This window comes from Kogia breviceps, chromosome 6 (assembly GCF_026419965.1).
Source record: "Kogia breviceps isolate mKogBre1 chromosome 6, mKogBre1 haplotype 1, whole genome shotgun sequence".
Taxonomy (NCBI): Eukaryota; Metazoa; Chordata; class Mammalia; order Artiodactyla; family Physeteridae; genus Kogia; species Kogia breviceps.
This window is the reverse complement of record NC_081315.1, coordinates 117,857,467-117,871,244: the sequence shown is the minus strand read 5'-3', so window position 1 is coordinate 117,871,244 and position 13,778 is coordinate 117,857,467. Positions and strand designations below refer to the sequence as shown.

Genomic DNA, 13,778 nt, shown 5'->3' with positions numbered 1-13,778 from the left:
TGAAGTACTGCTCTACTAGCCTATATTTTTAAAAGATCAGTTATATACGCAAACACCTTTCTTTCTATCTTAAATCTACCGGGTTGTCCCTTTTAACTCAAAAATAGCTCTGGCTTAATAAACACAGCTCTAAATAACTTAAAGGAATAAAACACTTTATTTTAAAAATTCAAATATGCTTCAGATGAAAGCTGCCCCTTTACTGAACACCCACAAGTTCCAAGCATTGTACAAAACATTAAAACACTTGTTCATACTCTTTTAGAGCAAAATTGCCTGTTCTGCCACACTCGTTTTTGCATGATGTTGACATTTTAGCTCCACTGCCATAAAATGACCAGTTCTTCAAGATCTGATCAAGAAACGAGTTTCTGATCCATAGACGTAGATCATGAGGTTAATGCCGAAGTCAACTGAAGTTTCTGTCAACTGTTACACTTAATGTCCTCTTCCTGATTAAGAGAAAATGAAAGTATTAAGGGTACAGAAAAATGAATATTTAATAATACTATTACCCAAAACTCAAGTTTAAAATCAGCATTAGTTCTTGTAAGGTTTAGCAAAAGTATTTTACCAAATTTAACTGTCATTTGTATTACACTTCTTTGTTTTTCAAATTAATAATACCACAAAGTAAAGCAGAAGTAGGTGAAAAAATTCAAAGGGAAAAGTGATATAAAATGAAACTATTAGGCTAAAGCAAAGAACACCATGGTGTTCTATGTACTTGCTGGCAAACAGAAAAAAAAGTTGGTAGACATTACCATTTCTAGAAATTCAGTCATTTAAAGGTTTTTTTCCACTTACCTCTAAAACCACCACCCCCTCTTCCTCCTCTGAAACCTCCACCTCCACTTCCTCTTCCACCTCTAAAACCACCTAAAAATAAAGGAAACATTCATTAACTGTAACCTATCATATTTTGATAAGCCTGTAAATAGCAATATAATTCTTGCAGTTGTAATGAATATATATTCACATATTTTACCTTACAGAATTTTTTAAGATAAAAATGGAGAAACTGTCCAGCAGCAGGCTAAAATCCTAGGTTACAACTTTTTAAGCAAGTTTTCTGTTTTAATAAGTTAGAAAAGCTTGTTACTTTAAAGGTCAATTTAGCCCTACCATTAAATGCATGAGTATCTCAACTTTTGCTTATTATATATACTTTTTAAATTGTTTTTATCCTAAGAACAAAGGGTAGCAGGTACGGGTGGTTTGGCTCTGGGGATACTACCACAAAAACAATGTTTAAGGTCAGTGGAGCTGCAAACAGATCAACACTGATGGTCACATGCTGATGGGCCTTGAAATTAAAATTTTTAAAGCATTTTTTTCTATTATTCAACACTTCTGGCTTCCTATTGCAGTCTATATTTTTACTCATTTTGGGGGCTAACTTTGTGAAGAATGATGAAATATAAAAAGAGAAATTATAAAATGAGGAAACAAATACATACTTCCAAAATACTGATATAAAAAAATTAAGATTTTAAGATTTTTGTGAATGCTTTAAAATGTCATATACTAGACTGAATACAGAATGGAAATGAGGGGATCTCCATTCATCAAATTTTTAAAGGGGTACTCCCCAAAATACTTAAAGATATATGTTAATATCTAAGAGATTATCTCCAAGCTATCTGGACCCCAAAAAGGTACATTTAAGGAGTGAAGTGATAATTACATTGAGAGGCAAAAGTGAAAACAGAATTCTCTTTTCTGATCCTATACCAGAAGCTGTCCAACCACACTGTGAAGCTCCTCTTCCTTATCTCTTTTGCTCTGCCCATCACCCAGTCACCCACCCACCACACCGTTTGCAGATCTAAGCATAGCCAATGCTGTATCCCACCTCATCCCCAGCCCTGCTCATTATCCAGCTGCCCACAATGATGAATGTACCCAAGCTGTGGGGAGATACATATATCAAAATACTGAAATCAAAGCAATGAACTTACTGTAATAGTCTTTGGCATGACATCAGAAGATATGGGTTTTATTTCTGAGCTGCCAATTGTTTAATTAGAGCAAAGTAACTTTTGTAAGCCTGCATTTCCTCATCCATAAAAAAAGGATATCAACCACCTTCACAAGGTTTTGCTAAATATTAAAAGAATATACTTGGATGTTAAAAGAATATACGATCAGCTCTTGGCATATAATCACCACTCAACGATATTAACTAAAAATTTAAAATTCAATTAAGATAATACTATACCTTACAGAAACTAAGCATTATTACTATGGTAATGTGCCAAGACTGAAAGCAGCTTTATTAAAAAAGATAAATAACCATAAGGGAGGTCCGCCTCTATACAAAACTAAATTGTGTTATATAAGTTGGCTGTGGCTTTGAAATCTCATTAGGAATCTCCCCGGCAGGTAACTTACCACCCCTAGCACCTCTGCCACCTCCGCCTCTTCCTCCTCCTCGACCTCCCCTGCCACCGCCTCTTGGAGGCCCCTTCTCACCCGGAGGTCGAGGTAGAAACCTCTGCAACGGCAGCAGTTTATATGGGTCTATATAAAACTGGAAGTATAACAGAAATAATTAGTGTGATGTGCTTCACACTCATTATGTCCCAAACTGAATTCATTATCTTCCCCTAATTCCCTTCTTCTCCAGTAGTGCCCATTTCAGTGAATGGTGACACCATCCACAAAGCTGTTGCAATCAGACATCTGAAAGATGGTGATATTTTTTACTTCAACTTCAACAGCTAACCAATTACCAAGACCTATCAATTCTACTTCCTATCTCTCATTAAACCATCCACTCTTCTCCATTTTCACTCTTTCAGGACTAAAGCAACAGCATCCAACCTGGCCCCTTCACACACAGTACTGACCTCTTTCTAGGGTGCTCTTTTATTTTTCTAGCACTCTCTTTTAAGTATAAATTTAACCGTATATATCTTGATAGTTAAAAACAAAATGAAGACTAAAGTCCAAATTCTTTCCCATGACCTGAAGGCCTTAAGTAATCTAGCCCCTGCCTACCTTGCTAGTCATTACTTCACAACTTTCCCCACCCCCTCCTAAATGTTCTGTGCCCAAGCTCTACCTCTGCCTTTTTCAGATCCTTAAGGTGGCTTTACTGTCAGACTTGCACATGCTGTTTTCCTTACTTGAAATGCACTTCCTCCTCCTCTGTGACTAGAGCAGTGGTTCCCAAGTGCTAGCCTAACCTTCATCAAAATCATCCAGAAGTTTTCTTTTAAAAACTGAATCCTCGTCCCTACCTAACACCTACTCGGTCAAACTTCTAGGAGTGGGACCTAGAAATACATCTTCTTAAAAGCTCCCCCAGGTAATTCTGACGTGCAACCAGGTTTGGGAGTCACCTGTGGTCAACTTTCAGGTCTCCGCTTCAAACTCACATTCTCAGAAAGCCAATGCACTAAATTTGGTCTCACTACTAACATTCTCTTACCAACATGTATTACTCCTTTACAGCATGTATCATAATGTTATTGAAATATCTGTGAAATCATTTAATATGTGATTTCTCCCAAATAATATAAGCTTTATAATTTAACATTATACTTAGAATGAAAGCTTTTCAATAAGATTTGTACATAAAATAAAAAATGTACTCCAGCAGTTACAGAATTGCTAATATGACCACAGATTACTTTCTGAAAACCTGAATTAAACACATTACTTTTAAAGATTAGTAAGTTCAATGTCTAAAGTACAGAACATCTCAGTTTAAGAGCTTCACTAGTGATAAACTGGAGAAGTCTCAAGTGCCTTAAGTAAAACTGTCCTAAGGTAGGTCATTCGTTTATAAAACCAAGAATCTAGGTATCATAAACTTGACTCACCTTCTGCAGTTTTTTAAAGGAAGATGCCTTCATGTTCTCTGACAATTTAACTGAAAAATACTATTAATTTTATTAAGGAATAAACAATTAATATCAAAGATAATCTTCTGAATTCACGTGTAATTTTTAAAATAACAAGGTTAGAATATACAGAAATATTTAGGAAAAGAAATGAGTTTCCAAACAGAAGTGAAATTTTAATTTTGGTTTTAAAACTTCCAATTCCACCATCCTATTGCAGTGGCATCATCATATCCAAAGCAAAGTACCTCAACCCTGTGGCACTGATCCAAGTGGCAATCATTTCTAAAACCTTCCAAAAAGGAAGTCACACTTATAAGGCCTATCTTTCCAATATATGTGAAAATACATCCCCCCTCTTGATTCTCCTTTATGGTCCAATCTTAGCAATACTCCATCCACTTTAATGAAGCAGCAAGTTTAGTTTAATCAATATTTAACCCCAGAAAAAACAAACAGTAACCTTTTAATGATACAGCTACATCTTCCAATTAAAAAGGATACAAAATCTCTAAGTTGTCCAAATATTTCATCCACTTTTCCAATTTGCTCTTTGTTTTCTAAATAAACTGGAGCATTGAAATAAGGCACCTTATTTTCATCTGTGGTACATTTACAAACTATGTCATCCTCACAGGGGTGCAAGAACTCTCCTAATACTGAAATAGGACATGAAAATGTTAAAACATAAAACAATTTCAAATGATATTGACCAACCTCTTCTGGAAGCTTTCCTCTTGGTTGCCTGGGATTTCACCATATCTGTTCTGAGGCAGAAAAGCCTTCCTGGGTTAGTATACCAACTCCACAAAATACTAGCTATGTGACCTGGGGTACAGGTCTAACCTTCTCTGTGCTTCAGGTGTCTTCATCTTTAATGTAGGGCTAACAACAGTACTGACACCTAACATATAGTATTGTGAAGATTAAGTGCAATAATAAATGTCAAATGTTTAGAAAATGCTTAGCATACTGAGACCACTCAATCTACAATAACAGTTATTTTACTCTAATAACTATTATTATTTGATTAAACAACACTATGCTTCATTCTACTGTCTCTTCCTTCTCCCCATCCTTAAGTCTAAGTCAGTCTTTGCTGTTCTCTGGCCCTTTCTTTTTTTCTCCCCTAAGTTCCTACTACCACCTCTTCACCAATGACTCTTCGATCTTTTCCAAGGAAGTCTGGAATCTCAAAATAACTACCTATATATCTGACTTACAGTCACCCCAAACTAAAATACTCATCATATTCCTGGAAAACCGACTCTCAATTCCTATCACCCAAGCTCAAAACCTGGAGCCTTTTATTCCTAGTATTAGCCAAGTTCTACTGAGTCTGTTTCCATTGAAATATCTCTCCCATCGAACCCTTCTTTTTTTCCTCACTTTCACCATGCTCTGATGTGTCATGCATGGACCATTATGGGGCTAGGACCTTTGACTCTAGCCATTGACCTCTTCAAACCATTATGCATACTGATCCATCCTACTCCTTATATTAGACTCTGGTTCATTCTTTATCTTCTTTGATGTAGGCTTCTACTATCAAATCTTTGTCTCACTTTCCATGACTTCCATCCTACCTCTTTGATAATTACTCCAAAACTCCTCTAATTAGGTCTTTTTCTTGACTCCCCCCCATAGTTTCCCTTCTGAGCAAGTTTTTTTACTCACTTCACTTAGTTATGAGTAGCAATTAAAAGCATGGGCTTTGGAGTCAGGAAACTTGGCTTTGTATCTCAAATACATCACTTACTGATCACTTCTCACTATGACCCTAGCAAAGACACTTAACGCTGAATCCGTTTTCTTATCTGTAAAATGGGGACAGTAGGGGTAAACGCACAATATTACGTAGTTGTATCTCCCTTTCAACCCAAACCCAAGTTCCATTTCCACGATGCATTCTAAGTGTCCTTCAGCTTTCTTATCTCTCCCTTACTTCTACAGCACGATTATACGTCACTTTACAGCCTCTCCGGAGGCTTGACTCCCCAATCAAGCAGCAACCTCCGTAGGAGAGAGCTGCTGGATCTACCTTTCAGCACCTGACTCCCAGTCAAACTTATAACACAAACCCACAACCTTCGTCCCCCGACCCCACTCCCCCCTCGCCCCCTGGTGGGCCAAGCTTTGAAGCCTACTTACAAACTACTTGCTCTGGAGGTCCTTGGTCCTGGCCCTTGTTAAAACCTCCGCGGCCGCCCCCTCGTCCAAATCCTCCTCTGCCGCTGCCGCCGCCTCTGAAATTGCCGCCGCCTCTGAAATTACCGCCGCCTCCACCTCGGAAGTGGTGGTTGCTGCTGCCGCCACCGCGACCGAAGCCGCCACCTCGATTAAAGCCTCCGCGACCTCCGCCTCGAAAAGACATGCTCGCTCCCACCTGGTTAGAAAAACAGGGCGTGCCTTTCGGTCACTGTGGCCTCTGGGGGCACCACCGAACCCCTCTGAGCCTCAGTCAGAAACCATAAAAGTGGACAACAATAATAATAGCAACCCTGCCACCTCACCCATGGCCAGGCGGCCAGCGACGAGCCCGAAGGGTGAGCGTCCCCTCCCCATAGCCCTGTGAGCGCCGACCAACCACTCACCAGCCCCGTCACCCCCGGTGAGTACTTCCTCCCCCAGCTGGCAGCACGGTCCTCAGCCGCATTGCCCCTCTCCCTCCGCTGGGTTCCACCTCCAGCATCCTCAGACCGACCGACCGCTCCCGCCACTCACCGGCGCCGCGTGCACCTCAGGCCCGGACGCTCACACCCTCCCGCCCAGTACTTCCGCCGCACACGAGCCTCTTCGGCCACCGTACCGGCACAAAACGGAGGTGGGCAGGGAACCAACTAGAAATTCGATTAACTGGTTCAGAAAGCCAGCCAGTCACCCGCGGAATCAGGGACGCTGTCACCCACCCGAAACAGCCTTCAGCGATGGAAGGGTGTCAATAATATCTAACGTCAACCGCTACTTTACGACAGTTAGGTCTATTTGCCTACGGAGAACGGAGGAAGTGACGTACAATAGCGGCGTCCTTTGCGCCGTGACGTTGCAGGAAGTTCCGCCCCGCGGCGTTGCCCTTGGCGATGGCTGGCGTGAGGTACCGCCCCTCTCCCAGCGGCTCGGCTTGTTCCTGGTGGTAGCTGAGTGGCAGTGCGCCGTGTTCTCTCAGGCTGCGCTGCAGTCTCCTCGCTCGTCAGTTGGTTGCGGTTCCAGCAACTGTGCTGCCCGCGGCTCTGAGGACGTTTGAGCCGCGCTCTGCCGGGAGGTGGATCTGGCCGCGTCTGAACTTAGTGGAAGGGCTTGCCTGCGTTCTTTCGAGTCGCTTGTTTCTTCCGGATCTTTCGAAGTACGCACGATTGTGGGCAGTACTGCGCCCGTCGTTGTACTACGGTTTCACGAAAGGATGAAAAAAATGTGTGTGTGTGTCCTTTTAAAGAAACTGTTACCTGACAGAAAGCCAGACCATATTTTTGTCTTTTGTACCAGATAGTTTATTGCCTTGTCAAGTACGTTTTCAGACCCGCAGGACACTGTCTATACTACAAGCCCCTCTCCCCTTCTGTCTTTAAGTCCTTGATATTTGACTTCAACTTCCGCTAATACTTCTCTCTCAAAGAATAGCGCTAGCGATTCTATTTGTTAAATTTGCTTGGTCTCTTTTCACTCGAATCTTCTGAGACCTTACCTTGATATTTAACGCAGTCAACCGCCTCTTTGAAAGAGGATGGGTATTGGTACCTTTTTTAGAGGGTTATTTTCATATTGGAAGAACTTCGTAAACTTAACTATGGAAAAATATTAGGAATCACAGTATGTCTTCTACACTAAGGTGTAAGCTTCTTGAAAAAGCATCATATAGATAAAATTTTGGTAAATGAATTTTTATTCAGATTTGTTAAATACTTTAAATTCTATACACCATACAGAGGTAGAATTATTCATAACTGCTGTGCTCTATTTTACTCTGTTTACAGTCAATGTTTTACCTCCATTTGGTGTCCCAGTATTATCCTCAACTCAGTGTGATGACACCATTGAACTTTTATGGGACCTTCAAGATTACATGGTGCCCCTTTTTCTTACATGCAAAGAGCTGACAGAGAAGCGAAGTAATTTCCCCAGCTATTTAGAGGGACAAAGTGGAACCATGGATTCTCACGGCCCTAAGTCCTTTGCTGTACCACCACCCCCAGTCTCACTCCTTGCTCTCTCCAGATTATTCATCATTTCAATTCCCTGTTTGTCCTCATGGTAGCATCATACTCTTGGTTTCTGCATCTTTGGACTCAAGCCTTTGAGCACTCTCCATCATCTTTGTCACCATCCCCACCCAACCTTGGTTGCAGTCTCTTTTATCTAAAGCGCTCAGTTTCTGTTCATTCCATCTAAAGCTTGTACTGTTGTGTTACAGGCCTCCTGTTGCCACTACCACACTTTCCTCTGTTATTCCTAACCGAAATCACCCAGTATAATCTACGGCAACTCAAAAGTTGAGAAATAATTACAGTGAACTATAACATCCTCACATTCTGAGCATCTTCGTTGTTTCAAATTAAATGTTTCCAGGCTCTTCTTCCTCCCATCTGTACTGCATGTGATGACATACTGAACTTAGTAAAAGTTTCCTTGTACCATAGCCATCCTCAGGATCCCAAATAGTTCTCCATTTCCTTTAACAACAAGTCTAAAGTAAAAGCTCTCCATTGACTAGGCCCTCTATATAATTAATTTTATTTCCCTCCAGTGCTGTACACCATTCCTCTGCCCCATCAGGCCAGCATCATTGCCTTGCTTCTCTTTTCCTGCCATTGGCAATCACTTCCTTCTTGGAAAAGCTCCATTTGCCATCCATTAGACCAGGCTTTTTCTATCTTTTTACCCTGGAAGAACCATTGAAGTAATGTTTATGTCTCAGAAAACCCTGCATAATATAAATATATATGTAATATAAACATATATATAGGTATATATCTCCATCCTAGTAGGTTAACATGATCAGCAGCTTATAGACATGGTAGTCCAGTAATAATTGTCAATGCTCTTTTTTTCCATTGTAGTAAAATACACATAAACTGTACCACATTAATCATTTTGAAGTGTGTAGTTCAGTGGTTCACATTGTGTAACTTGGTGCTCTTTTGAGTAGAGAATGGTGTTTTTCTATGAATCTTTATTTTTGTCCAACTTACAAGCCTACTCTGTGTAGTTTCCCCCCTCTCACAAAGGATCTCAATTCTTTTTAAAAATTTTTTTATTGAAGTAGAGTTGCTGTACAATATTATATAAGTTACAGGTGTACAATATAGTTATTCGTAATTTTTAAAGGTAACATTCCCTTTATATTTATTTTAAAATAGGATATCAATTCTGATGCAAATTAAGTGGGAGAGGAAACGTCCATTTTTCATTTAATTTATTAGATTGCAAAAATTGATTTTAATGAATATTAATCTTTTTATAGGCCTATATGTGCATAAAAGTGCTAGTTTTGAAACTAAAGAAAATGTGAAATCTTTGTCTTTTGCTACATATATAGTCAATGCTCAGTTGATCTTGAGACTCACATACACAGATCTCATTTTCAGCTGAAATAAGATTATTTCAGTCACTGTCTTTAAGCTCAAAGAAAAAGCTTGCTCACACACGTAAGAAGTTGGAAAGTACACTAAAATGTTTATTTCTTATGAATGGCAGGATACTCTTTCACAAAAATCCAGAACTTGTAGAAAGGCAAATCAGTTAAGTTTCATCTTATGTTTATAATCATAATCTTACAAACTTTCCCTCTTCTCTCAAAGTCAGGTGCACAGGTTGAGGAGCAGATTCAGTCATTTCTTTGTGTTAAGGGGAGGGAAAATACGGTTCAGTTTTGTTCTGCAATTCCCTCAGGTGGTTTGGTCTTAACTTGAGACTTCCTCACTCTACAGTGCAAGCAACAGTAGAAACATTTCAAGATTGTTTTTTGCCGTATGATTTTCCCAGAGTTTCAGTTTCCATTTAAAACCAAGAATCTTGTCACTTTAAATCAAGATATTTTCTCCAGACCCTAGTATTCCCACAGTTCACTTTTCAGCTGAAGCATCTTGTTAAGAACCAAAATAAATATTAGTTTCTCTTACTGTATAACAAATTACCCCAAAACTTAATGGCTCAATGTAATAAACATTATCTTGAATAATCTCCATAAGTCAGAAATTCAGGAGCAGCTTAGCTAGGTGGTCTGGCTCTGGGTCTCATGACGTAGCAGTCATGATGTTGACTGGGGCTGCAGTCATCTGAAGGCACGACTGGGAGTGGAGGATCAATCTCTGAGGTGCCCTCAGTTCCTTGCCACGTGGGCTTCTTTACAGAGTGCTTAAGCATTCTCATGACATGGCAGCTGTCTTCCCCCAGAACAAATGATCTCTTAAGTCATAACATTTTATGCATGTGGCAGATTTATGTGGTCTCTGTCCAGGTTTTTACACAGTTTTTTAAATGTTCTCAGGTAAACTGGTCTTTGATAAGGTTAATCCTTTTTGTATCATTATCCAGAATTTTTTTCATTTCAGCTCCAAAAGTTTCTGACACCAGCAACTCTCCTGGAGGAAGGAAGGGTGTTGTGAATTCATTAAAATTTTCTCTTTTATGAAAATGAACCATCTCAGGGAACAATGCTCAAATCACTGACGGCATCATCAGTCAGTTGCCAACACACTTCTTCCAAGATGTACCTTTTGTTTCCAATATGAAGACAAAACAGTAAATGTATCTTGGCCTTTGCTTGTTTTGGGCAGCATTTTATAGCAGAAAAATTTTCTCAAATTTCACCACAATTTACATCTTACAAGTGCTATCATATGACATTTTTTGTTGAAATCTATTGATCCATCAATATGGATAAAAGGTTGTTTTTTGGTTTATTATACAAAATCTCTAGCATCATGTGACATGTCATCAATAACATCAATTTATCAAACTTTGAGAGTGAAACCTTTTTAGTTTCTCATGTAATGTCTTATCCTGGCATTTTGCTCTCTCTAAATTTACATACTAGAATTGTGAGGTTCTTCCCAGCTGTGGGCTTTTTTTTCCTTTTTTAGTCAAAAAGTTCTTCCACTTGATAACTGCCTTTCTAAAAGGTGACTTTTTTTAAACAAGTTTTTTACTCTGGGATTCCAAAGGCCATTTGAAATTATTTGCTCTCTTACTATGATTTGAGTGTCTTTTCAATTTTTCTGGAGCCATTGCTGCACTTACAAGTTGTGATTCTTTACTACTCTCAGAATTACCTAGGCCTAGAATTCTCTTTCATCTCCCACTTTGTCTTCAAAAATCACCACATTGAACTCTAAGTCATGTTTGTAAAACAGGTGTTAATAAAATGTAAAACAATCAAACTAAACAAGGAAATCAGAAAAGAAAAATGAAATCCTTATAACAATTCACTATTAACATACAAGCTCTATCCACGCATTACATTTGATTGATATGTCTCTTAAGTCTCTTTTATTCTTTATCAGTTTTCTCTCCTTATTTTCTTTCATGGCATCTACTTGTTGTAGAAACTGAGTTTTTTATCTTGTAGAATTTCCCATCTTCTTGGTCATATAAACCATGTTTCTCTGTCCTCTGTGTTTCCTGGAGACTGGTAGTTAGTTGCCTGGTAGTGAGATCTGGAGAATCGATTATGTTCAGGTTCAATTTTTTTTTTCCAAGAACACTTCTTAAAGCATCACACGAGGAGGCACATGACATCTGGTTGTTTCTCTTTTGATGTTGTTGTTAAAATTGATCAGTGGGATCAGTATATCACCCTGATTCATCTGTGAGAGTTTCCTGCTAGCTTTTCACCTGATGGCTTTAGCAGCTATCAATGATCCTCATTTAGATTCATCTATTCCTGAGGGATTGCAACATGGTGATATGCTAATTTCATCATTCCTTTAGCAATTATTAGCTGAAATAAAGAACTTTTCTTCATTATTTTTTAGTATTTATTTTTACTTAAATCCTTTGTTATCATTGTCCTTTTTAATGCTTAAATTGTTTCATCTTTGGCTGTGAGAAACCCTTCAAGTTTGGTCCTACGTCTGTTAATACCACTTACTAGCCTCTGATAGCTTCCTTGCTCTCTGACACCAGATGTCTCTATCTAACATATCTTATACATTTCCTGCCCCAGCCCTTTCTTTAGGGAGCCCTTGTTCCTTTTAGTAGGAAAGAGTATGTAAAGAACACAGTCTGGCACTAAGGGGTGGTCATTGCTTCTGGATTATCATGACTTCTATGCCTTATCATTGGACAGAGATAGGAGATATCTTTAGTACATATTTTTAGAAAGAAAGAAAAAAAAACATGGTTTGTACTGATATGTCCAAAGTTAAGACTAAAGGGTTTTTGCTTCTTTTGAATTTAAACGTGTGCCTCTCCTACCCTGATATTATGACATTAACATAATTACTTATTTACTTGAGCCTATATACATATGTATGTGTGTGTGCATAAAAAGTTGTCAAGTGTTAATGTTATAATTAACAGGCTGCTGAATCCTATTTAAGATTTTGTTTGTATCAGTTTGCTGATATTTTGTTTAGGATTTTTGCACCTATAGTCATAAATGAGGTTGGTCTTCCTTTTTATTGTGCCATACATACTGGTTGTGTAGCTTCTGACTACAGAGCGCTGTGTGGATGATTGTGTAGGAGAAGGTGGGGTGGGATGTGAGGCCTTGGGAGATTGCCTCTAACCTGCTTTTTAAGTGCAGAGATACCCTGAACCCCATGAAGTTGTACCTGGAATGGTTCTCTGCTTCTCCTGCCCCAGTGTTCACTCCAGGGGAACTAGGTTACAACATGCACTGCAGAGAGCCTTTTGTAGGCTTTATCCTGGAGCAAATGCTGAAGTTAGTTTCCTGAAGAATGGGATACTGGCTCAACTGTTTTGCTCTTTATTTAATTGACTATCTAGTCTATCACTTCTCACAGATTTCACTGTCTTTATTTACTTTGTGGTCTCCCTCATTCTGGATACAATTGTTGTCACTTATATCCGTTTAACATTTCAAAACCTCCTTTAAGTTTTGCAGTTAATCTCTTCCTCTCTGTTTTATGTCTTCCAGTAAATCTTCGCTGTTTGTATCCTGTTGATGGACTCCCTCTTCATTTTTCAATGGTGCAATGGAATTATTTTTATATTTATTTTTACTGAGATGTTGGAAGGGAAGAGATGTAACCTATATAGAATGTCAGTCATTGTGAGCCATTTATTACATTTTCTATTTGTTAATTGCCGACAAATAGGAAAAGTCATTTTCTTATGTTGATTGTGTATCCAGTTGCTTTAATAAACTTTGACTTTAGGTCTAATAGCTTTCAATTAATTTTATCTAAGTAGACAGTCATTTCATCTACAAATAATGGCAATTTTGTCTCTTCTACTCCAATATTTATAAATTTTTTCATGTTTATTCCCTCCAGTAACAGCAATATTGAATCCTTGCTTTTATTCCCAATTCTAATGGGTTTGGCTGTAGTGTTTCACCAGTGTATATGGTGTTTACTGTTGGTTTCTACCCTTTATCAGGTTAATGATATTTGTTCTTTTCCTAGATTTCTCTCTTTTTTAAAAATTAAGAATTGGTGTTAAACTCATATCAATACCTTTTCCATATCATGATATAATTATACAGGCTCTCTTATTTAATCTGTTATTTTAATTAAATATTTTAATATACTGAATTACTCTGATATCCTAATGTTGAACACCCCCGTATTTCTGAAATGGTCCCCACTTGATCATGGTATGTTATTCTTTTACTATATTGTGGTTTATGGTATATGGTTTGCTAACATTTTATTTAGGGTCCTTGCATGTATATTAATAATTAAGAGTAGCTTATAGATTTCTTTCAGAGGCTTGTCTTATCCAGTTTTGGATAAGTATATTAGA

At 38.5% G+C, this 13,778-nt stretch overlaps 1 protein-coding gene across 5 annotated transcripts; it reads right to left on the bottom strand.

The window, feature by feature from the left end:
• Positions 1-134: 134 nt before the first annotated feature.
• GAR1 (GAR1 ribonucleoprotein) lies at positions 135-6,873 on the bottom strand. Of its 5 annotated transcripts, none has more exons than XM_059067712.2 (7): positions 6,576-6,873; positions 6,003-6,237; positions 4,356-4,510; positions 3,831-3,890; positions 2,395-2,533; positions 808-879; positions 135-452 (listed from the first exon to the last, which is right to left on the bottom strand). In XM_059067712.2, the coding sequence occupies exons 2-7, from the start codon at positions 6,223-6,225 to the stop codon at positions 439-441; spliced, it is 663 nt and encodes a 220-aa protein (XP_058923695.1). In that variant the 5' UTR covers positions 6,226-6,237; positions 6,576-6,873; the 3' UTR covers positions 135-438. The 5 variants fall into 5 exon arrangements, with proteins under 5 accessions (XP_058923695.1, XP_058923694.1, XP_058923696.1 ...); XM_059067711.2 differs by having other exon boundaries at positions 6,761-6,818; XM_059067713.2 differs by having other exon boundaries at positions 6,446-6,584.
• Positions 6,874-13,778: the final 6,905 nt, after the last annotated feature.

Bases quoted from the DNA above. Each gene is read 5' to 3' on its own strand.
- GAR1 (XM_059067712.2), bottom strand. From the start codon at position 6,225: ATGTCTTTTCGAGGCGGAGGTCGCGGAGGCTTTAATCGAGGTGGCGGC. The intron at 4,511-6,002 runs GTAAGTAGGCTT...GTCCTATTTCAG, and splicing joins ACCTCCAGAGCAAGTAGTTT to TATTAGGAGAGTTCTTGCAC. The intron at 2,534-3,830 runs GTGAGTCAAGTT...TTATACTTCCAG, and splicing joins CCTTTAAAAAACTGCAGAAG to TTTTATATAGACCCATATAA.